General features: G+C 49.3%; 1 protein-coding gene across 9 annotated transcripts in view; it reads right to left on the minus strand.

The window, feature by feature from the left end:
- MEGF11 (multiple EGF like domains 11) overlaps positions 1-25,479 on the minus strand; it is a 393,564-nt gene that overhangs the window by 69,953 nt on the left and 298,132 nt on the right. For all 9 annotated transcript variants that reach the window (XM_059890764.1, XM_024997911.2, XM_024997910.2 and 6 more), the window contains exons 6-10: positions 19,771-20,017; positions 18,468-18,588; positions 11,859-11,995; positions 7,869-8,081; positions 116-290 (exon numbers count right to left, since the gene is read on the minus strand). In XM_059890764.1, the coding sequence (XP_059746747.1) occupies positions 116-290; positions 7,869-8,081; positions 11,859-11,995; positions 18,468-18,588; positions 19,771-20,017 (893 nt within the window). The remainder of the gene's footprint in view (positions 1-115; positions 291-7,868; positions 8,082-11,858; positions 11,996-18,467; positions 18,589-19,770; positions 20,018-25,479) is intronic.

Consider the following 25,479-nt stretch of genomic DNA (forward strand, 5'->3'; position numbering starts at 1 on the left):
AGACACTCATTCTTCATCCCTGGGCACAGGGCTGCACTCCCTGATTCTGGCCCCTCTCCTCCTCTGTGGGGGCGGGGGTAGGCAGAGAGGCCATGGGAGCCCCCTCCCATCTTACCATGAAGCCTGGGGCACAAGTGCAGCTCCCAGTGATGCTGTGGCAGTCGGCACCGTTCTGACAGGTGCAAGGCAGCTGGCAGCCATCACCATAGTAGCCAACAGGGCAGGACTCATTGCAGTGGTAGCCAGACCACCCTGGCTGGCAGGTGCAAGCTCCAGTCACGGGGTGGCAGCTGAATAGATGAGAGAAGGATGAGAGGACAGTCTGGTCAGGAATGCGGCCATGTCCCACCCTCTGCCCACCCCAGGCTTGGTCTGCCCATGGTGCAGGATCGAAGAGCCTCTGATGATAAACTGCTTAATGTTTTCATTTTATTTTTTATCATGTATTTGGCTCACTTTGTCTTAGTTGCAGTAATGTGGGATCTAGATCCCTGACCAAGGATCAAACCCGGGCCCCCTGCGTTGGGAGTGTGGTGTCTTAGCCACTTAACCACCAGGGAAGTCCCTTTTTCTTTAAAAAAAGTTTTTTAGCTTAATGTTTTGTTTATTTGTCAGAACATGGCAAGGTTACATGGTCTTATGAGCCTAAGAAACTGAGGCTCATAATTGTTAGAAAATTTGCCTAAAGTTACATTGCAAGGAATTGCAAAATCAGGATTAGATGTAGGTCTCCTGACTCCCAAACAGTGCTCTTTATAATACAAATACAGAGACCAAAGCAGGAGGCAGCCTTTCCAGGTCCTTCCCTTGTGTACTATGAGGTTTGGAGCTTCACCCACTCTGCACCCAAAGGAGATGCCCAGTGTGTGGGCAGGTACTAGAGGGCTGCACTGAGATGCAGTGGCTCTGTATACCGTAGGTACTTAATGAGCGTTTGCTGAGTTAAAGTGGAACCTCTGGGCAGATGTAGCCTCCCCTCTCTGGCAAAGTCTATATTGGAGAGGACACCCTCCATTCATGCATTGCTAGGGCTCTTTAAGACTGAGTAAGGTCATCTCCATCCCTGGTCTGGCTAGAACCCTTGGCTGGAGGCAAGGGCTGCCTGGCATGACCTCTAGAGAGGTGGGCAACCTGTGGCTGGCAGAGTCTGATCCAATAGCCAATATGCATTCATGTTAGAGGAGATGCTGAGTGTGGTGACCACCTTCTTCTTAGAGCTTCTGTGGGGAGTGCAATTGACTGATGGCCTCACCTACTGTGTCTGAAATCCAGATAATCTACCTAAAGTCACATTGCAAGGAATTGCAAAATCAGGATTGGACACAGGTCTCCTGACTCTCAAACAAGTGCTCTTTACGATACAAATCCACAGAGACCAAAGCAGGAGGCTTTGTTTTCTCCGTGGTCACACTTCCCCTGGGCTCCTCTCAGCTAGAGCACAGCAGGAATATATTAAGGTCGACACATTCCTGGGAAGTCTGGGACTCCTCTGATGGGCAATTCAGCTGAAAGACTCCCCATCTTGTGAAACTTTCTTCGAACTGTGCTTCACTTTAAGACTTTGCATCTAGTCTTCCTCCTTTGTTTCCTTCACACAGGTCAGATCTGCCTTGCAGCTGATGCTTTTCTAGCCTCCCCAGCCCCTTCCCTCTTTTCCCTCACAGCTGTGTTCCTAGTAAGACCTCTTGCATTTGGCATCTGCTTCTGTCGGGGAGAACCCAAACCGACACTGGAGAAGATGCTGGGTGGTAGAGACAAGCCTTTTGGATTTCCTGTGTCATCTGCTTGCCTGCTATGGAGATCAGTTCAAGGGCTGTGGTTGAAAGGCACACTCTGGGCTGGCAGGAGGAGCCTACATACAAATCTTGGTTCTGCGAAGTTCCACATAGGATATGGGCCTCGTCTCCCTGGGTCATTGGTGGATCCCCAGTGCCAGGCTCATATTCACTGCCCTATTAAGAATTTGGGAATGAATAGCACTTTTACTACAAGTAATTCTTTTCTCTCTGTTGACTTGTTTATCATCTGTCTCCCCACCAGGTGGCAGCTCCATGGTGGTGGGGGTGCGGGTGTCTGTTGCTTTCACATCTGTATCGTACCCCCGTGGCCAGCAGTGTCCCTGGCACGGGGAAGATACTTAATATGTATTTGGCAAATGAATTAATGAACAAACTAATTGCGTGAAGCCCAGCCAAGCCAATTCTCCTCTGGGAGCTCTGATTTTCTCATGGAAAATGAGGGATGGACAGGAGCAGACAGTTCCTGAATGGTAAGTACAAGTAGATAAAAATCATTTTGGAAAATGTTTAGTTTCATTAATTGTTCAAGTCAAAACAACAACTGGATATCATGTTTTCTCTATTGAAAAGGTAAAGTTACTTTCTTCATTATTATTATTTTAAATGGACAGTACTCAATGCTGGTAAAGGTTTCTAGAAAACAATTTGGGGTTATGTATCAGGAGTCCTAAAGATATTCAGACCCTTTGGTCTTGTAATTCCATTTCTAAGAATCTATCCTCAGGAAATGATCACAGTTGTGGAGAAAGATTTATGCACGGAGATGTTCCCCGAAGCATTATTTATAACAGTGGAAAATTGAAGTAATTTAAATAATAATAAATAAAATGTGACTAGGCTATTAAAACACCAGGCACTTTACACCTATATTTCTGGTCTTCAAGTAAGCCTGGGAGTTAGGCAGTAGAGCCTCCAATTTTCAGATGCCACTTGGAGGTTATATGACCGGCCCAAGGTCACAAAGATAACTCAGTGGCAGCTGGAATTCAAACCCAGGTCTGTCTGGCCATGTTCTGTTCACCGTCTCATGCTGCCTCTGACACCAGGATACTGGTTAAATGAATTATGACAATTCATATGAAGGCATGGTAGAGAAGTACTCAAATGTTTTCCAGCCTATTTAATGATATGACATAAGGGTAAATGAAATAAGCAAACTGTTCATCAATACAAAGTCGTGAGCTAAAGTATGAAAAAAGTGTGAAACAGACATGGATGAAGAATGAAGCAATTACAACAAAATGGTTTCTGTGCTCACCTCTGGGTTGAGAAATTATGAAGGACTCTGAGTTTTTTCTTTAAATTTCTATGTATTCCCTTTCTCAAACTGAGCATCTATTCTATTCATAAACAGGTAAAAAGCAATAACATTACAAATATATAGAAAAGAATGTGTGCAAAGGATGGATGTCTGAAGACTTCCCGACCTTCATGGTTCCCTGGCCCCCACACTGTAAGGGGAGATAGTGGCCTGCACAGGTGCCGTGGGGCAGGGAGCCCCGCCTCGGTGGGCCTGACTCTCAGACAGATAGTTGCAGAGCACTCCTCACCGTCATCAACGCTTCCAGCAAAGCTCTTAGGCACGGCCTCTCTCAGTTCCAACTTTTCAGGGGCCTCCTCTGAAGTTTTGATTTAGGGTCAGAGGGCCTGGCTCAATCCACAGTCACGGAGACTGACAGGCTTGGAAGTATTCACACATGTGACCAGGCAGCATTGACTGCCACGATCTGCTCTGTACCACCCTGAAGATTCTGAAGGGCCTCGGGCGCCCTCTTGCCCTTCTCTTCAGTAGACTCCCTTGTTACAGGTCCTTGCGCTGGGGTGAAGAGTACTCTCTGAAAAGCGTACTAGATGAACAGTGAGCTGGCGAGAGCTGGCCTCCGAGCCCTCCTGCATTTCTACTTTCCGTCTCAGCCCACCGGCGTTTTGGATCTCAATACCAATTTTACCTTTTACTCTGAGAAACCAGAAAGCTCAAAACCAAACCTGAAATCATTTTTTTTCTGTCTCCCTTCATGTCTCTAAATATCTATTTTTAAAAATATAATTTCTATTTTCTCAATTTGATTACTTGTTGCTTGTTATAGAAACTCCAAAAATCCTTTTAAAGAGACAGTGGGGAATGACCGCTGACTCAGTCATTGACTCAGAAAACTGCCATCACTATGCTCTCAGCACCTTCGTCACAACTCCCCCTCCCTGGTGTCCCCTGCCCTGCCCACCCCGCCACCCCCACCACCCCTGCCTGGTGGCAGAGCCATTCCCCTGGGTCACATGGCGGGCAAACGACGCTGGTTCGGCTCAGGCAAAGTCACAAACACTGATGCTGGTTCACTTGCACAGTACCCCACCCCCCCCTTTCTCCATTTCCCCCATAGATTAATCACAAGTTAATAGGAGTCAAAGCTGAACAATACAGAAATCTTTTCAGGGTGGAATTTTCTGCCTTTTCCTCTCCTGGCTGCTCTGAGATTTCTATCAATGCTGCATCTGTTGGCTAAATCAAATCTTTCACAGGTAATCCACGACCATGGCCGCTGGAATTCGTCTATGACAATCCAATTGTGGAGGGGACATGGACAAGGGCTGACACACGGGCGCTCGCTTTCCCAAGGTTATTCCTTGATGAAGGAGGGAGGCTGCTTTGTGTGTGCTACAAAGCGCTTATAAAGGGAATGAAGCATTGGGGAATTTCTCTGGCCACTTTTTCTTTCCCAGGGCACTGGGGCTCGACCTCTTTGAAGCGTCCTCTCCAGAGGGGCACAGAGCAGAAAGAGGCTGGGGCGAGCTGAGGAGAGTTTTCTTTGGTCAAGGGTTGGGAGGTCTTTGTTTCTCTAAGAAAGATGCTCAGGGCTTTCCTTGCAAGCTGTCTTGGTGGGGGTCTTGCACAAGCCAGGGGGGCAACAAGGCAAGGCTGCTGAGGACCCCACACTGTGTCTTTTGGGGAGCTGAGTGGAAGCTTCGCTTGCAAAGACCACAAAACTTTTACCATTACTGGGCTGATGAAGGTGATAGACAGACTGGGAAACTGAGACAGAGAGGGGGAAATTATACTCATCAGGACACTGGCTCAGGCACAGGTAGTTCTAAGGCCAGGATCCAGGGGTCCCAGACCCACCAAAACCTGCAGCTCAACTGCCTTAGGAGTAGGAGTCCTAGAGTCATTACTCTGCTTTTCTTAGCTCCCAAGAGAAGGCTCTAGAATGGGACCAAGGCTCATGAGAAGAGAGGAGTGACCTGTGTGCACACAGAGGAAGACAGCTGTTCTCTGTGTCCCTGAGAACAAGCCAAGTGCAGCGAGAGAGAGGTTGAGTGAGATCGGAGGTTCTCCACCTTGGGCAATCCTACCTCTCCCTACCCATCCAGGTTGTCAGAACTCGGGGCCGGGGTCGTGCTTCTGGCATCTAGTGGACAGAGACCAGGGATGCTGCTAAACATCCTGCAATGCACGGGACAGCCGTCCATGGCAAAGAATTATCCAGCCCCAAACATCCACAGTGGCAAGGCTGAGAAATTTCGAGTTAGACCAAATAAAAACTTGGTGGGTGCTGGGGGCTCAGTCACTGGGGCAGTGAGCCAGGAAAAAGTGGTGAAACATTAGAGCTTGGGCAGAACCACCCTAGAGGAATGGGCTGTTGAAGATGAATTCAGTGATTCTTTTTCCTGAAGGTCCGCTCTGTGCCAGGCATCGTGCAGTGCTGAGGCTGCAGAGGTGGACAAGCCCATGCTGACACCGCTCCCGAAAGGAGGTGGTCAAGTAGACCCGGAGGAACCTGGCCTGGGGGCTTGGCTGCCAGGTGCCCTCGGAGCCCCCATGCCTAAGAAGTGCTACTGCTCCCAACCCCTGAAATGTGACACGTGTTAAAGAGAGTAAAGCAAATAATCATCAATATTGAATGGGCTGAGATTAGCGACGGAGAAGAGGGAGTCCTTCCAAATTAATAATGCATTGAGGACTCCTTCAGAGGAGGGGTAAATTATGCTGGGCACGCTTGCTCAGGCACAGGAAGAAAACAATAGCTCTTTCATTTGGGGGTTGGTTGGATCTCCAAGGCAGGGACTATTCCTGCACTGGATCTCAGCGACTGTCTTGCTTCCTGTCCCTGACACAGACCTCCCTTGGCTTCCCTGCAGAGCAGGCTTGCTGGGGGGTGAGGGGGGGTGGCGGCTGGGGTTCCTGGTGCTGCCCATCCACCCATGGAATAGTCTGAGGCAGCTGTCCCGTGCCCCCAACCAGCCATGTGGAAACTCTGTGTTTAGAGCCTGGGAGCTCTCACTGTGCCCTCCAGACCTAGCCCAGAGGCCACCTCCTCCAGGAAGACTTTCCTGACCAGTATGCTTTCTGTACAGAGCCCCTGGTCACAGTTACTCGAGCACAAGACACAACAGGGCCAGCCAGATATATTTCGTTGCTTCTAAGATGCTCTTTGCCCCTCATTTTCATAGCTCTGATGTGTGTGCTATGCAGTCAATGGTATGCAGTCAATAGTTCAGTTGTAGCAGTATATACGATAAAGCAGAGCCTCACTACTGGTGGTGTCTTGTATTTGAAGAAATACGGTAGAAGATGCTTAATGTGTGCCCGCGCGCGTGTGTGTGTGTGTGGGGGGGGGTGGGGAGGGGGGCGGAGGTCGGGGTGGGGAGGAGGGGTATGTGTTCCAGACTCAAGTTCCCGAGGGCTGGACAGGTGTTAAGGGGTACTTCTTTTCTCATGGTCGGCCCTGCAGGCTCTCAGTGTTTGTTGAATGAATAAGTGACTCAATGCTTAAGTCATATATAGGTCAGCTCCATTGGCTCCAAGGCCCCCTGTTAATGGTTTCCTTTCCAACTTTCTGCCATTGCAGACAGCACTGCCTGAGCCACTCAGCTCTAGGAACTAAGGACTGAGGACAGATTCTGTCTAAGCTGTAACACTTGCGAAGATGACTCTGCTTACAGTGACCAGAGGCTCCTGGGCGATGTGTGGAGAAGCAAAAGCTGGAAGTGAGGAGGAGCTGAGGCTAAGTCCTAGCTGTCCCAGAGACAAGGCTATAAGGCAGAGGCCTGTCTGTCTGGCCTGAAAACATCAGCAACACCCATGGCCCAGGGCAGCTAGTCCTCCCCTGAGCTGTCCTGCAGGCCCGAGGGGAGAAGGAGAGTCCCCTCACCCTGCATCATTCTAATAAGAGTCGACCACATAAAAGGCTGTGGAAGCATTTATCTGGGCCCAACAGCCTCATCTGAAGCTTTAATCTGGGGCCTGACAGCCTCATCTATTACCAGAGGGCGGTGCCAACTGGTGCAGGAAGCGGGAAGTGAGGGGAGCTGGGGGAGGTGGCCCAGGGCAGCTCTGGCTTCTCCACTTCCAGGAAGCAGGGGTGGGGCCAACATCAGTTCAGGTGTCCCCGAGCCCTGAAGGGCAGAGAGCAAGGCAAGGCTGGCCCCAAGCCAAGACCCTGATGCGGGCCTGGCCTCTGTCCCTCCTGCTCTTCTACCCTAGCCAGGGCCAGAGGGGACACTCCCTGCAGGCCTCAGGTGAGCCATCCTGGTTTTTAAGGTCTCTGCTAACACTGACCCTCTATGGCTAAAGCCCTGTGCTCCTGCCGTGGTAGTTTGGTCTCTGGGCCCCTTGGGGTTGGGAGACGACTTGGTTAGATGCGGACTGTGTGGAGAGGAAATGTTTTCCAGGAAAATGCCCCTGAGGCCTGTGGTACCCCAAGGTCAGCCTCAGCGCCCCCAGGATTGCATGGCTGCACCCATTCCCACCCTGCTTCCCTGGGGGTCACCAGGCACCCTCTTGCTCCTGTGTGCGGCCCATTTTCAATGCCAGCAGCCAGGTTCAGTGTTGGCAACTGGGGGTGGTGGACAGAGCAGGTGACCTCAGGCCTCATCTTGACTGCCTGAGTGACCGTGGCTTTCCCTTCTTTGATCAGACTGGCCAGTGAAGGTGATTGCTGAGGTCCCAGCTCTGTCACTGCCTGCCCAGATAACCCAGGAGGAGGTGGTGGCTCGTGCTCTGAGAGCCCCCTCTCCACCAGGGCCCTCCCCAGTCCCTGTCCCCAGGCTCACCTGTCCCCGCTCACGTCATACCTAATGGTGTTGTCAGCATCGCAGGGGCAGGGCAAGCTGCAGCCTGGGCCGTGCAGGCCCTCAGGGCACAGCCGCTCCTGGCAGCGGGGGCCTTTGTAGCCAGGTTCACACTCGCAGGCGCCGGACGTGGGTGAACACTGACCTCCATTGTGGCAGTCACAGCGCTGGGAGCATTGGAAGCCGAAGGTCCCCAAGGGGCATTCCTCCTGGCACCTGCAGGACAACAGAGTATGTGGTGAGTCCATGCCCCCTTACGTGCCTTTCCAGATCCTCTGGGCCTGGGCCTGGCTGGCTGCCCTTCCTCATGGCCTCCTCCCGTCCTCCCTTGCCTCCTGCAGGAAGGGTTCTGTGCTTTCACCATCCTAGGCCGTTCCCCTCTCCAGGCCAGTTCCCCTCAGTCCCCAGGAGTGAGTTCATACTATCATATCTCACTGATTGTAGGCTTTGTGTATTTTTTTTTTGACTGCAGTAAATAAGGATAACATAAATTTGCCATTTTAATTATTTTTAAGTATACAGTGGTATTAAGTACATGTATATTGTGTGGGTTTCCCAGGTGGCTCAGTGATAAAGACTATGCCTGCCAAAGTAGAAGATGTAAGAGACGCAGGTTCTATCCCTGGGTGGGGAAGATCCCTTGGAGGAGGAAATGGCAACCCACTCCAGTATTCTTGCCCTGGAAATCCCATGGACAGAGGAGCCCGGGGGGCTACGTCCATGTGCTCACAAAGAGCTGGACACGACTGAGCGAGCATGTACATAGAACACACATTGCTGTGCAACCATCACCACCATCTATCTCTAGAACCGTTTCATCTTCCCAAACTGAAATTTCTGTACCCATTAAATAACAAACTACATAAAGTCCCATGGCCAGAGGAGCCTGGCAGGCTACAGTCCACGGGATCGCAGAGTCAGACATGACTTAGTAATGAGCATGCACGGACATAGATTCATTGTCACAGCAACAAATTAAGCGGTAAACCTGGGGGCATTTGAGGAAAAAGAGATGGGCCACCCCTGCATCCTAGAGACAAATGAACAGAAATGGCCTATGGACTTTGGATTGTCTGTGTCCCCATGCTGCTTCAAAGGTGTGGAGAATGGGGAACTGGCCTTACTGCCCTGACATCTGCTTCCTCATCACAGAACGGGATGGTAATAATTAAACCTCACCATGTGTTTGAGGATTAAATGAGATAACGCGTATAAACATTTAGAAAGGTGCCCCATGAATGGTAAGCGCTCAATAAGCGGTGTTAGTTCTTATTATTACTCTTGTTAATACTGTTTTCTGTAGTTCTCCTAACAGAGCCCTTTTGGCATGAAAAGCCTCAAAGGGAAGAGTTCCAAAATGTTAACAATGGAGTGGACTTACGGAATTACAAATGCTTTAATGAGTATGTTTTTCCATTTTCAGGTTTTCTATTTATCTTCTACAATAATCAGGGCAGAGGGGAGCCATAAAAGATGTTGGGGAAAAAAAATACAGCCTTAGCCTCTTTATTAAATCTTGGTGAGTCCTGAGTTGGAAGCAGTGTTCTTCATCACAGCACCCAGATTGTCTTCCTGCAAGTCTTGCTGCATTTTAGCCCATCTGAAGCCTCAGGGAGGGAAAGAACAGCGGAAGAGGGAAGAGAGAAGGGGATGCGTGGAGAAGACACGGGAGGTAGAAGAGAGGAAGGAAGAGGGGAATACGGTGGAAGGGGTGAGGATGGAAACCGAGGCAGGCGCAGAGGACACAGTGCAGGTAAGAATTGGACACTGCCAGCCCGTGCTGCCTCACAGTAGGTTTCCCCGGGAGTCACTCAGGTTGCCTCTCCTGGATGTCTCAGGCCATCAGGGAAGAGACCCCAGCCTGGAGACACCTCCTGCTCCCTCCCCTCTGGCAGGATTGAGCAGAGAGAGTCCTGGAGTGTGAGCTCCCTTCTCTGAAGGGCATGTCTCCACCCCATGTCATATTTACAAAGTGACACTCCGTAGCCCCAGAAAAAGAATCTGGAAATGAAATATTGACAACCTAATCCATTTACATAATCAGCCTTTTTTTTCCTACCCACAATTTAAACAACTTATTTATTTAGAGATCAAGCAACAACTGCTAATGAATTTTACACAAAGCACACTAATAACGGGGCCTGTGGAACAGAAGGGTAATCACATCAGGAATTAGTTTTCTACTTAAACATCCTTCCTTTGCAACATATCAATCTAATGTGTCCGATATTACCATTAACAACCAGATACATTGCTCAATTAAATTACAAAATGAGCTGCAAAACCCTCGTTACGTTTCATGTTTAATTTGCACTGGATTCTGCCTATCCGGGGAGGCCTGCGTTATTATACCCACTCAACTTTAATATGCTTGCAACGATGTGGGGTGGGTTCATGCAGCTGTCACTTACAAAATAAATGGAGGCAATTTTACAAAATATTAAACACCAGGCAGCCCGTTTAGGTGGGAAACCCAAATGCTACTGGGCCCTCTTTTTTAATTCTTCGGGAGTTGATGGGCAAAAGCTTGCCAGAGGACATTAAGGTCTGAGGGGCTTTGCTCTGTCTCAGGTTCATAGGCTGGGTCCCAACCAGAGGGATTAGGGTTATTTCTCCATTTGGTACATCTTGGTGGTGGAAATGGAGAGCGCCGATGAGGTTGGGTCTCCTGGTGTGGAATCTAGCCGGCTGGAGCTATCAACCTGCTTGTCTCCAATGGTGAATGGGTTTTGTTGGCCATCATGTGCAAGTGGCAAGGGGTCCTGTTTTGGTTCCAGGGTCTTCCAGTTCCTGCCCCTGTGGCTCAACCTGCACATTTTCTCACTGGGAGAGACAGAGGGGATAGGGAGGTGGATGCAGCACATCAGTCCTGCCTCCCTTTCTTCCCTCAGAGACGAAGACTCCAGCAGAGGTCAGAGAGGGATGAGTCCCCTGATGCCACACCCCACATTCTACGCCAGGGATGCTCACGAGATGAACACTAGCTCACCAAGAGCTCAGATCTGGCTTAAAAGGCTCCAGGCTAGGGTAAACAAGCTTCAGGATGAAAATGGAAAATCTCTTTTCTGGGTATCACTAGGATTTGGGGCTGACTCCAATGAGAGTTGGAGGAACCCCACTATGTTGGTCAGAGCCAGAAGGACTCATTGGTTAATTCAGCCCTGACTCCTGCTTCCTGATGTTACCTGGGCAGGGGAGGCAGAGTAACAAAATCCAGGTGAAACATGGATCCCACAGAAGCAGACAAGGGGTGTGAGAGTTTCCTTTCTACTGCCCATCTCTCTGCTCAAAGAGACAGATGTAGTTCAGACTGAGAGGGAGGAGATTCACCTGGATTCTGTGGACAAATGTCCTCCACCAAATCTGAATTCACTCACCATCAGACACCCTGGCTGTCATTTCTCCTTCTCCCAGAGCACCTTCCCTATCATCATGAAATCCCTCTTGCCATGGGAAACACACAACTCCGGTAACCCTCCCATTATGTATTTTACGGGTTATCCACTTGGCAAGGTTAGTTTGATTCCAGAACATTGGCGCCCTTGTTCAGTCTGCTCTTAGGCCACAGGCCTTCAGAGGATGCAAACTGATGTCAGTATCCTTTTGACAGAACTCATATCAGGAATAAAAATCTACTTCTAAAAAGAATAGTGCAAAATGTGTGAACTGAGAGTGCACACTCAACTTCTTTGATTATCGGTGCTGCTGCCTCCCTCCAGGAGGGTAGCAAGTAGAGGGTGGTAGTAGGTGCCCACCTCTTTCCCCAGGTGAGTCAATGCAAATTCCAGGCTTGGGTCACTGGGCTGGGGGAAGGTGGGTGCCCTCAGCAGGCTGAGGGCCAGGAAGGATGGATTGGCAGGAGGACTCAGAATGCTTTCTGAGAAAGAAACAGGAAAGCTGGCAGAAGGTTGGTAAACCTGACCTGTTGTCTGCAAGGCTGCTGTGAAAATGAGTAACATGACCAGTAAGGATGATAGCCAACAGCATCCTTACCTGTCTCCCATGTAGCCAGCTGTGCAGTGGCACTGCCCAGTCACGTGGTCACACTGCCCTCCATGGTGGCAAGGACAGTCCTGGCTGCAGTTCTGGCCGAACGTCCCCGGTGGGCAGGGCTGGGCACACACTGCTCCCTGAAACACAGGAGGGAAGACCTGTGGAGGTGGTGCTTCTGAGATGCAATCCTGAGGCCACCTTCTTCTAGAAGTAGCACAGTTGCTACAGCCCAAGGGACCACCCCTATCCCTTAGTGGGACCTTCTCCCCAATCACAGAAGCACAGAAAGTTGGACACCATGACTCCAAAGCCACACTTTAGAGAGGGGCAGACTGAGACCAGTTTGCTTATCCAATCATTCAGCACATATCTAATGAGTGCCTGTTGTATACCAGACCCTGCACTAGACTCTAGGGATATAAAAATACAGGTAAGATTCGATTCCTGTCCTTCCAACCTACTGGGGAGAGAGAGACAAGAAAACATAACTAGGTGCCCTCACACTGGTACATGAGAAAGTGCTGAGCAAAAAAGAAAGCAGAGATGTGATTAAACACAGTGGTGTGGAGACATACATTTATCTCTACTTCTTTCCCAAACCCAGCTACCAGAAGAGTAAAGGGGAGCAGGAGGAACATATAAACCTACAAGGAGAAAATGAAGGGGAGAGGGGGCCATAGAGGACAAGATATGTCACGCGGTGGAAGATGGACTAGCAGATAGAGGAATAGGATCTGCTGGAGTTTCTGTTTTCTCAGCAATGACAAGTGCCTGCAAAGGGAGCGTCGGAAGACAAAGCTCAGTAAAGCTCAGGAATCAGAGATACCAGGGGCCTCTGAGGGTCAAGGTGCTGGTGTGCTGAAACAGGAGGAGTGTTTAGAAGTTTATAAAAGAGGGAATTAGATTCCAGATTTTTACCCCCATTTCAAACAGCCTTCCCAAGACCAGCAGTTTACTTTTAGGGAGGCTGACCCATGAAGGCTTCAGACACAAGGACACCAAGCACAGCTAAGGGGTGGGGACCATCAGAAATGGGGATCTTGTGGGATCTGCCTGCATAACAGTCAGACCCTCTGCTCTCTCCCCCTGCTCGGCCCCTAGGATTCTAGTGACCAGGCTCTACACCCTCTTGCAGGGTTCTGGAGGATTTCTTCTGGGAACACTGAGAGGTCAAACGGAAAGACCTACAGATACTGATATTTAAGGCTCCTATCAGTCAACAAGCCTGGCACCTCTCCTGTCCCTCAGGCTTCCAGCCAGCTTTTTCCAAGGATTACGGTAAAACATGAACAGGAGACCAGGAATCAGCAGATACTTGAAATGAGGCTCTAATGAATTGTGAGATGGTGGTAAAGCATGTTTTGGAGAAATATGGATTGAAACACCAGCAGAAACACCTAAAAGATTTGAATCTGGTATCTTTCAGGAGTAGGACCTGTCAGGGGGTGGGAAAGAGGACTATTTTCCCTTCCCTCCAGTAGTAGCCTTGTGGTATGAGATACTGTATATAAGTTTAAAATTATACATATGACTCTTTGGTCTTTATCAAACAGGAATCTAAACTTACTTTTGTCTCCTGCTGCCCTTCTAGCCTCTCCCACACCAGAGATGGTCATTTCTCTTATGGAGATCAAGGATTCTCCCATAATTAATTAATCAATTAGTTCAACACACAATTATTATGCACCGATAATTGCCAACCCCGAGGAAGCTAGTTTAGTCAGGAAAATCCTGCTGACCAGAGTCATCTATCAATATCATCCAATTTACTTGTAATGAATTAAGCAGTAGGCCTTTTAACTCAGATTTCTCCCCTACATATAAGTCAGATAGTGTGGGGCTGAGAAGGGGGGCTGGGAGGGGCAGAGATGGACGACTGAGTGGTAGAGGCAGTAGCCGAGGATGGTGAGATGAGTGTGTATGTGAGGAGAGGGGCAGGGAAAAGCTACTCAGATGAGGGGTCCCTCTTCTTCCTGGAGGTGGTGGGGGTGGTACTTTGGGCCTGCTTTTCTCACTGTGCCCTACAAGTTGTAGGGATTCTTGAGGGAAGGGAGGAGTCTTTATGGCCAGTTCTCTGCAATCCTGGGCTGGATGAGGACACTTTGACCATTAAGGGGGCTGTGTTTATATCTCCTACATCCTCATCATGGAGCACAGTGGAGCCCTCCTATATTTACACACACACACCCATCCATCCATCCATCCATCCATCCATCCTGTAGACCACAGACTCCCTTTCTCTTCAGAGTTTCTGAGACATGATCAGGGTTTCCTGAAGAGACCAATAGGAACGGTTGCTTCCTTTCAAGAATTCCTGGGGAAATCGAGCATCCTTGAGCCTTTTCTGGATGGGACGGCGAGCACCTCTGTCAGCCCCTGCTCAGTATTCCCCACCCACCGCTTGGTCCTCCTCAGGCTCGAGCTCCTGGGGCTGGAAGAATCTGCTACCTTGGAAGGGCTGCTGCCTGATAGGGTGGGAAGAACACTGGGCTCAAAGTCAGGACTTGGGCTCAAACCCCAGGTCTATCTCCTTCCAGACGGCCGAGCGAGGACAAGTCATGTGATAGCTCCGAGCCGCAGTTTCCTCATCTCTAAAATGAGAGTGGTAACCCCCAGTGTTCCACGTGGTTGTAAAGATTCAGTGGGATCAGAGATAGGAAGGAACCTTCATTAAATTAGAGATGACTGGGCCCTTCATTAATATTCAACCCAAGCAGACCCCTGATGAGGTGGAGGCGGTAGGAGCCCATATCACCTGGGACAGGGAAGAGTGGGGGAGAACCACATAATCGATCGGTCACTGCTGGTTAGAAGAATAGCTTTTTGGGGAGAGATGGGGGAGAGAGCAGATAGGAGAGTATCAGTCTAAAAGAGGGCTGTGATCTTATGGTTTCTTTCCTGCTATTATGAACTGAATCATGTCCCCCAGGTTCACGTATCCTAACTCCCAGCACCTTAGAATATGACTGTGGCTGGAGACAGGGCCATTGGAGAGGCAATAAAGTTAAAGTGAGGTCATCAGGGTGGCTCCTAGTCCAATATGACTGATGTCTTCATTGGGAGAAGAGATTAGTACACAGACAGGGCAGAGGGAAGGCCACGTGGAGACACAGGGAGAAGACCACAAGCTACAAGCCAGGGGCTGAAGCCTTAGCAGGAACCAACGCTGCCAACACCTTGGTCTCAGACTTCTGGCCTCCCGAGCTGTGAGAAAATACATTTGTTGTCGAAGCCCCCCAGTGTGTGCTACTTTGTCATGGCAGCCCTAACACACCGGCCCTATAGTCAGCTGCGTGTATGTCTCCTAGAGCCGCGGGACCTCGGGCTGTGTGGCATTTAGAAGGTGGGGGAGATGCAGTGAGGCAAGAGTCCTATTCCTCAGGACTGGATGGGCCAAATGGTCCTGTCCTAATCTGGAAACCAGCTGCACATAAAGAAGACCATGGACAAAAGGAGCAGAAGAAAGGAGGGGGGCAAGACGGTGAAGGACTTGAGGTTAAGCCAATAACACAACGCAGCCTCTCCAGCATCTAATGATCACTGCTGTCCCGGGTGGCATGGATGCCCTCAGGGGAAAGTGAACAGTGGTTGGCTTGGGTGCTATGGAAATGATCCAGGCTATACAGGTCAGGCTTGGGGCTCCATGAATAAAACTTCCCAAACCTGAGCTTCTAGGATTTTACAAATACCTCTGTTTGCTCCTCCATGAGGACTGGTTCTCTTTCCCAGCTCTTGGGGCCTGTTGTTTCCTGAGTGTATATGTGTGTGCATGCACATGCATGTACCCAGCCTCCACCATCAGACTGGGAATGCCTAAGGCAGGTGATCATATCTCCTACCTCCGATCCATCTGCACTTCTCACTCACAGTGAACTCCTCACACCTGGGACTCCTCCTCTGAAAGGTCTCAAAGCCCAGAAATCAAGAGGAAATAGCCACCTAGGCTCTTTGCAGAGGCCCTCTGGGAACGGGCTTACCACAACTGGGCAAGAGTCGTGTCCTGTGGGCATACACCGGGTTGCCCATACACCTGTGGGCATACCCCTACTGGCTAGGGGTCCTGAGGAAGGGGCCCCGGGGGCCAGGGTTCCAGGCAGCTCCTCTCCAGGTCTGCATGAAGCCTTGGTTCTTTGGGGACCTGCTCTGTGTGTGAGCAATCGTACTCTTTAGATCTCTGAGTGTGGCTAAAGCCATGTGGGGCTGGCAGGCAAATGAGGCAGTGGAGGATAATAAAGGGAGGACCGCTCTGCCCTGCACCGTCCCCTTGGCCCCAGCCCTCTCCCCTCCCCTAGGAGGGGCCTCAGGCCCCAGGAGCAGCTTCTTTACACTGTGACTGTGTGCATGAGGGGTGTTAATGATTCATACAAATCTGCAAGTTAAATGCTCTGTCAAAAATAGAAATGCAATTGTCTACAATAAAATTAAAAACACCAAGTTCCTAAATCCAAAGGCTGCTATTGACAGAGTTTCCTGTCTGAAGGAACAAACCTCTCACTGTGTTGGGAGGGGAAAAAAATTATCTGTGTTGGTTTCCTCCCCGCCGCCCTCTTCAATCAGCAGCCTCCATCAGTCTCCAGTCTCTCTAGAGAGGACTTTACAGGTACAGGTCTGCCTGTGGCCTGTTCTCCCCCTACCGCATCCTGATCTGACCTCACTGCCTGCTGCTGGGTCTCTGGGGACCCAGCCTGTGAGTGATGGGATTCTAGAAGTTGGCTGGAGATGAGAGGGCCTTTACAGAGAGTGGTCCAGGGTGGGAGAAACGGGCAGGTGTGGGAGAGTCCGGAGCCACTTCGCTCTCCTCAGAAGAGATAGAGACACACGGGCACCAAGAGTTTGGATTCAGGAGTCAAGACACCTGCATTGCGGCTCCACCTCCCTCTTCTCCAACTGTGTGGCCTTGGCCAGGTCACTTAGCCACTCTGGGCCTCAGCTGCCTCATCTGAGAAAGGAAGGTATTAACAGACCAGTGGTATTCAAGCCTCTTAAAGCTGGGAGGTCCTGTTTTTATGTGAAATCTTACCTAGGACCTCTTAGTAGATTAAAATGGAGATGTGGGGGTGTGTGGGTCCCAGAGCCCCAGTTATTAGGCTACTTGCGCCCACCTTTACCTCCAAGAAACTCTCGGGTTCTGTGAAACACAGAAGAAAATCCTATAGTCTGGATTGATTTTTTCCAAATGCAGACCTGAAGACAGGGTCGGCTGCTTCAGAATCATCAGGGGAGCTTATTAAAAAAAGAGAGAGAGAGAGATCCCAGGCCCAGGACGGTCTACAGTGGAGTCTGGGAATCTCTATTAACCCCACCCCACCCCCATCCACTGCAACTCTGGTGCGCAGCCAGGTTGGGACAAGGCTGGACCATATGATCCCCCAGGTTTTCCCCTGCTCTAAAGAACTCTGGCCAATCTGCCTGCGTCACAGGCCCTGTGGCCGTTCCTCCTGCTGCTCCCCCGCCGCGACCTTGCGTTCACAGCCTCCCGAAATATCCTGCTCCTGCTCCACAGCCCTGTCCCTTCCTGGCTGCACAAAGCCCCGGCCCCAGGGGAGGCAGCCGACTGTGTCCCTGAGCTTCCCTGAAACGGGAAGGTCAGCCTCGGTGACTTGCTGCTTCTGAGGGGCTTGGGATTGTGGAGGGTGGGGACACTGACAGGGGGAACAGGCTGGCATAAGGGAGGCTGTGCTTGCCTGTGGCATCCAGGGACATAGACAATGAGCAGGAGAGCATTTCAGTGTTTGCAGGGCACCTGGGGCCTGCACTGCCCTCATCTGAGCCTTCTGCCAACATGCCGCTCTGAAGCGCGGGGCTGACCATTTTTATGCCAGTTGGTTTTCGTTTTGGCCCCGCCACATGGTGTATGGGATCTTAGTTTCCCGACCAGGGATCAGACCCTCCCTCCCTGAAGTGGAAGTGTGGAGTTTTAACCACTGGTCCACCAGGGAAGCCCCTGATTTTATCCCTGATTTAGGGAAGCAGAGACTAGAATGATCGAGGGCTTTTTTTTTCAGGGCTAACACTATGTGAAGTCTGGATTCAGGCCTGTGATTTGATAAATCCCATCCCTCTTTCCCCAGACAAGAGACCTAGACTGGTGGAGGCTACCTCAGAATCACCTGGAGCCCACGTTAAGATACAGATCCCGGGGCCCACAGAATCAGAATATCTGTGTGCATCTGTGAGTATAGGGGTTGGAGGCTGGGAATCTGAAGTTCTATAAAGGCAGGGGGGCCATGCCTGCTCTCTCCCTTCCCCTGCACCACCTCCATCCTTACACCAGGGCCTTTTCACCACATCTCAGAGCCATGGCAGCTCAAATGAGTATGCTAAAAGACAGAGACAACTTATCAGAAGAATTCAACTCCTTCGCACACAAGGGACCACAGGTTTAGAAAGGTTAGGGAACTTGCTTCAGATCACACAGCATTTAGATATGAGCCCCGGCAGTCAAAGCTGTGTCCATGGCCCCCCGGCAGTGTCTAATGATCCCCATGACCATAAAGAGGATGGAGGCTATTCAGGATGGGAGAGGAATTTAGCTCTCCAGGGTGCATGTGAACGAGGGATGCTCAGACCTCTTACAGAGCCCCACCCCGATTCTGCAGGTCCACCTACCGTCCAGCCTGGAGGGCAGGCACACTCGCCAGTGATGTGGTGGCAGGTACCCCCGTTCTGGCAGGGGCAGCGCAGCTCACAGTGAGCCCCATGGCTCCCAGGCGGGCAAAGCTCCTCGCAGCTGCATAGAGAAGCAGAGGTGTGAGAGGCAGCAGCATGCAAAGCCAGTCCCAAGACTCCTGGGCTCTCTAGAAGTTAGTGAGTTCCCGGTCAGGATGAACTATACAAGGCACAAGGCCAGGAGGGGAAAGAGGGACTCAGACAGTGTCCTTGGAGGCTGTGTGCTTGGGTCAGTATGGGGGATGACTTAAGGGCTTTCGGTATAAAGAAGAGGGCTCTTCTGGGGTGGGAAAGCAGAGGAAATCTTCCTTAAGAGGGAGGCATTTTACTTGAGTCTTAAAGGTAAAGTTAGTTTCACTGGGAGAAGGGGAGGAAGGCCAAGCCAGGCAGAAGGAACAGCACAAGCAAAGGCCATGAGATGTAGCCATGAGAATCTGCCTAGATTCTGAAAGAGAGAATGTGGGCAGGCTTCCACTCCCTTCCAGGCTCTGGAAGGCTCTCAGCACCCCCATAAGCTTCTCTAGAAGGACTGGGCACTGCCGAGATGCAGGGGAGGGTCTGCCTGTGGTCTTGGTCTTGGGCCTTAGCTCAATGCCTTGGCCCTGGAGCTGGTCAGACATGCGGGCAGGAGGCACCCTCCATCAGAGATGTATCTGTGGCCAGATTGCTTGGGTGCTCCCACAGGATCTAAGGCTGTTGAGGTGGCCACTGAGCCTTTGATAGGGTGGTGAGGAGAACGTCAATCTTGCCTCTGAGGGGTCACAACTATCCTGTCCATGCAGACTCCCTCTCCTGAAAACTGGATGAGGGGAAAAGGCAGGGGAAGAGGACCAGGCACAGTAATCTCCCCAAATCTAAGCATGATATCTGCCCAGGGCCCTCACCCACTCTGTCTCAAATGGCCTAGAAGGTTCAGTAATGGCACTTGGATTATGATCAGAAGAGAATTCCAAGCCAAAATCTGGAGCCCAGATCAGGAAGGGTCTCCTAGAAGAAGGTTTAGCCAGCTGTTCCCACCATGAGAGCATCCATCCACGAGTCCTCCAAGCCAGTTCCAGGCACCCTGGGCCCTGGACAGCAGGGATCTGAGACCTGTGTGGGTGAGGCCTGGGAGTTCAGCCTCTGCAGGACTTGGGGCCAGAGTGCAGATTTTACAGCCAGAGCTTTCTTGATCCTTCACGTGTTTCCCCGTCTTACCCTCCCAGCCACCCCTTTGCATGTGTCCCGCCTGGGCTTTACTCACTAGACACCGGTGTAGCCGGGTGCGCAGAGGCACTCGCCCGTTTGGGGGTCGCAGCTGGCGCCGTGGCGGCACTGGCACAGCAGCTGGCAGCCCTTGCCATGGGTGCCTGGCGCGCAGAGCTCCTCACAGCGCCAGCCTCGGAAGCCAGCAGCACACACGCAGGCGCCTGTGATGGGGTTGCACAGGGCCCCATTCTGGCACTGGCACCGGTTGCTGCAATGGGGGCCCCAGTGGTCGCTATCACAGCCTGTAAGAGAGGAGTGGGTCAGGGCAGAAGGATCCCCGTGGATTCTCCTGGATAGGGGCTGGGACCAGCCTTCCCATCTCTGCATCAATCTTCCCTGGACAAGAGGCAGTAAGGGGGTTCTGGTGGGAGCGTTCACCAATAACCTCCATCAGCTGGTCATCAACCTCTACCCCCATCCCCTAAAGAATCAAACAAGCTCAGAAGCTTCTTTTCTCAATGCATCTCTTAGTCAGGGTCATTCCAATCCAGCCAAGACTGGTCAATCCAGTCTCCCAAACCCTTCTTCTGTACTGGAACTCTGAAACCATAAGCTATTTAACCTTTGCCAAACTCTACTTGGTTGGCTCTCTCCTCCTCTCAGCCAGGCCTTTTCTCTTCCAGTCTGCCTCCGCTCTTCTCTGTGACTCTACTCCCCTTCTTGGTGCTGTCCCAGCCCAGCTCCCATCTCTCTCTTTCCATCTCTTCCTGAAACATTACTTTGTCTCACGGCTTGCATCTCACTTTCTGTGAACAGGTCTCCACACTCCCTGCCCCTCCCTGGGCTCCACTCCCCGTCACCCTTCCCATCTCCCTTGCACACTGCGTCTCCCTACCAGTAATGCTGACACCCCCTGTTTCCTTCATCTTCAGTTCAATCTCATTATTTTCTAAGCAGCTAACTTCAGAAGGGGCAGGAACAAGAAATGTTTCCCTGGGAGGTGACAGACAGCCTTGAAGATCTTTATGTGTAATTAAACGTTTCACAGAGTGATAGCTGAGCCAGCTTTGCAGAAATTCATACTCTGTGGCTGTGGAGAGGGGCTGAATGGCAGTCTTCAGGTAGGCTGCCAAGCCTGCTACCACTTCCTAGCCTGACCCTCACCTGACGCATACAAGACACACAACAAGATGTCCTCAACTCTAACCTCATTCTCTCAAATCCTGGAGTAGGGGTGCATGTGGAGTTAAGGCAAGGACAGGCATAAATAATGTACTAGGAGATGTTCAGTGGAGAAAAACACTGCTCCCAGCTAAGGAATCAGGCAACTTCCTAGAAGAGACGGCACCTGAAGTGAACCATAAAAGATGTCTCACTTGTCTATCAGAGTGACCAAAATGTGCTGTGTTACCATGGAAAATCCCTCATTCTGAGAAATCTCTCAGTGCTGGGCAGACTGGAATGGCTAGAGTCCCTACTGCCTAAAGATAAGGAGATGATTAATGGACCTTGTGCTCCAGTGATTCTAGGGTTTAGACACTCAGAAAGAAAAGGGGGCAGGCAAATGGGATTGGGGAAGGTGTCCCAGGGGCAGGCTCAGGATGAGCAAACAGACAGTGGTACCCAAGTGTTGGATACAGACAAAAGCACAAGGTTCCAGTGAAGCCAATGAGTACACGGGCTCTTTGGGAACCACAAGGGTGATGGAGAATCACTTTAGCAGCCCCACCAATCCTCCTGCATTACCTCCCACTTGCTAACCAAAGTCAAGTGGTCAGAGTCATGGAAACTGTCCATCACTTTAGTAGATGGAACCACCTCGGCCTGGAATCCCAGTCACCCTATCTTGCCTCATGCCTTTTTCATTGTGCCCCCAATGCACATACAAGCTGAGCTGCCAAATTCTGAGTAGGCCTCACTCTGCATTTTCCACTTGGTACTACAGTGAGTGAGGCAAAAATCAAGTCCAATAGCCAAAGCAGTCTTGAGAAAGAAGAAAGCATAACACTTTCTAATTTCAAGCAAAGCTATAGTAACACAGATAGTATGACACCGGTGTAAAGACAGAAAAAGAGCCCAGAAGAAACCCATGCAGACATAGTCAGTTAACTCACAACAAAGGGGCCAAGAATATACAGTGGGGAAAGGGCAGTCTCCTCAATACATGGTGTTGAAAAAACTGGACAGCCACACCCAAAAGAATGAAACTGGACCTCTATCTTACACCATATGTACAAATCAACTCAAAATGGATTAGAGACTTGAATGTAGGACCAGAACCAGAGAACTCCTAAAGACAGCATAGGTAATAATCTCCTTGGTATTGGTCTCAGCAATGATTTTTTGGAGTTGACACTAAAAGCAAAGGCAACTGGAGCAAAATCAACAAGTGGAACTACATTAAACTATAAAGCTTCTATGCAGCAAAGGAAACCAACACAGTGAAAAGGCAAACTACCAATGGGAGAAAACATTTGCAAATTACATATCTGATAAGGGGTTAACATCTGAAATATATAAAGAACTTTTACAACTAAGTGGCAAAATAAATAAAAACTCAACCCCAAGCAATCTGATTAAAAAAATGGAGAGAGGATCTGAATAAACATTTTTACAAAGAAAACATGCAGATGACCAACAGGTACTTGAATAGGTGCTCGTAATTATCAGGGAAATGCAAATCAAAACTACACTAAGATATTATTTCACACCTGGTAGGTTAGCTACTATCCAAAAGATAAGAAATAGCAAGTGTTTGCAAAGATGTGGAGAAAAAGAAACTTTTGCGCGTTGTTGGTGGAATGTAAGCTGGTACAGCCACTATAGAAAACGGTATGGAGGTTGCCCAAAAACTTAAAAATAGAACTACCATACAATCCAGCAATTCTACTCCTGGGTATGTATCTGAAAGAAATGAAAACACTAACTTGAAAAGATGTCTGCACCCCCACGATCATTGCAGCGTTCTTCACACAAGCCAAGATACAGAAGCAACCTAGATGTTCATCAATGGATGAATGGATAAAGAAAATGTGTATACACACACACACACACATACACACACACATATGTGTACACCCACACACATACGGAACAATATTATTCAGCCACAAAAAAGAAGGAAATCTTGCTATTTGTGACAATGTGTGTAGACATTGAGGGCATTATGCTAAGTGAAATAAGTCAGACAGAGAAAGACAAATACCACACACTCTCACTTATCTGTGGAGTCTAAAAAGCAATGAACAAAAATAGAGCTCATAGATACAGAGAACAGTTTGGTGGTTGTCAAAGGTAAGTAGCAGGTGAAAGGGGCAAGGTGGTCAAAAGGTACCAACTTCCAGTTGTAAGATAAGTAAGTCATGGGATGTAGCATACAGCACGGTGACTATAGTTAATAATTCTGCATTGTATATTTGAGAGTTGCTAAAAGAGAAGATCTTGAAAGTTCCTATCAAAAGAAAAAAATTTATAACTACATGCGATGTTAACTACACCTACAGTGGTGATTATTTCACAATATATTCAAACGTTGAATCATTCTGCTGTGACCTGAAACTAATATAAAGGTATATGTCAGTTATATCTCAATAAAAAACCGAGTACAGTTATCATTACGAGATGCACTCACACTGTAAGAGGCGCACAGGACAGAGAGTTGGGGAGCACGCAGCAGTCGTGTGTCTCCTGCGTCACCTTCTCTCTGGAACATCTACTCGGTGAATGGAAAGACTAGCAGAATTACCTAGTGTATCATTTCTCTATCTCTTTTTGTTGCCAAGCACATATAGCTAAATTTGCATGAGTTTAACATACACATGATGTGATTCCATTGTAGTAATAATAACCACCACATTTTAAATGCTCACTTGTGACACTTAAAACGGTGTGAATTAGATTTTATTATTTCTCCATCTTACAGATGAGGAAATAAAGGGTCAGGGAAATTATGTGATTGCCCGAGGTAATAGTCAAGGGTAGGCCAGGTCACTGCCCTCATACCTTGGCTCTGTATTGGACTGCTGGAGTCCAGAGCCAGCGAGTCCTTGGTGCATCCCAGGGCAGACTTATCAGACATGTCACTTATCAGAGGAGACCTCCACTCACTGTGTCACAACCAAAACCCAGTAAGAAGTAAAACTGTGCCTCTGACGAGGGATCTGGGTATCGTCATGAAGACCATGAACTAGCACTTGAGTGCTTTCATTCTTTTACTTGTTCATTCAACCAATATTCACCAAACACCTACTAGGGTCAGAAAGTGTCCCACCCTCTTGGAGTTACAATCGAGTGGGGACACAGTCTCGGGAGCAGCATTTATTGAAAGTGTCATGATAAGGGCAGTTCAGGGCATTAGAGAAGAACATGGAAACGCAATTCCATTAAGCCTGATCTGGGTTCTCAGATCACAGATTGGGGTGTGTGAGTGTGTGTGTGCATGCATATATGCTGTATTTATATGTGTGTATGTATGTTTAATGTGGCTCCAAAGAATAAAAAAAAAAGAAGCAAGAGCTCTATTGACAGTAGAAGCCCATGAAATAAATAGAAAATATCTGTAGACTGACAAAGCAAAGTAACTCGGAGTCACTACATAAGAGCGAATAACCCCTCACGTCCAAATTGACAGGAAGTAGTTCCATTCAATTTAGAATATTCTGATTAAGGAGGCAGGGAAGTGTGTAATCCATTCCATAGACATTCCCTCCAGAGTGATTAAGTGGAAAAAAAAAAGTTAAGGTTCACAGGGATAAGCTTCAGTTATCTTAGAAAATCTACTTAAAAACACCTCATTCCCTACAATGACAGAGAAATGAGGCAGTAAGTCAATTATCTACCCTGTTGAAGGTGAATAAAAACTATCATCATTAAAATTACAACAGGACTTCGCATTCTTTCACAGACAATCGCAAACTCTTTCCAATTTGGCCTTGGAATGTCACCCCCTCACCGACTGTTTTTCTGTTTCGGTCACAGATGCTCCTTCCTAATTATATTTGGCTTTGGGTGAATTTTTCAAGTGGGTGTATCTTCTCTGGACAGTGAGTGAGGACTGAGGGGCGCCCGAAAGTCTGTGGCCTGGCTTGTTCTGTTCCTTTAGTCCGGCCAACTCTTGCCCTTCTTAGCCTGCGCCTCCCCAGCTGACCCCTCTGTGCTGTGGGGCCCAGGTCTGGGTGCTCCCCCGCCCCCACAAGGGGAGGGACTACATCTCTCTCTCAACCTCTGACCTTCAGCACAGACATACTTTCAAATTTCTAACAACACTTGAAGGAGCAGCGAATACATGCCAGGCCATAAGATAAACGCATAAAGTAAAATTTCTCAGTTCTCAAAACAGGAGACTTCCCTGATGGTCCAGTGGTTAAGACTTTCTTGCAAAGCTGGGGACGCAGGTTTGATCCCTGATTGGAGAACTAAGATCCTACATTGCTGAGGAGCAGCTAAGCCCCAACTACTGAGCCCACACGCTCTGGAACCCATGTGCCACAACTAGAGAGTCTGCACTGCAGTGAAGATCCCGCATGCCGAACCTAAGACCCAACACAGTCAAATGAATAAATAAACATAGAAGAAGAACAGGAGCCTACAAATCAGTAAAATAACATTCAAAATATTCTCACAATCCCTTTATAGCTGGTGCTATTCATAGCCCCATTTTGCAGATTAGGAAACAGAGGCCAGGAAGGTGAACAATCTTGTTCAAGGTCACAAAGCTGGGGAGTGACTAGGTGTCTGAGCTCTAACCCCTGCTGTCCTGCTGGGC

The sequence above is a fragment of the Bos taurus genome, chromosome 10 (genome assembly GCF_002263795.3).
Source record: "Bos taurus isolate L1 Dominette 01449 registration number 42190680 breed Hereford chromosome 10, ARS-UCD2.0, whole genome shotgun sequence".
Classification (NCBI taxonomy): domain Eukaryota; kingdom Metazoa; phylum Chordata; class Mammalia; order Artiodactyla; family Bovidae; genus Bos; species Bos taurus.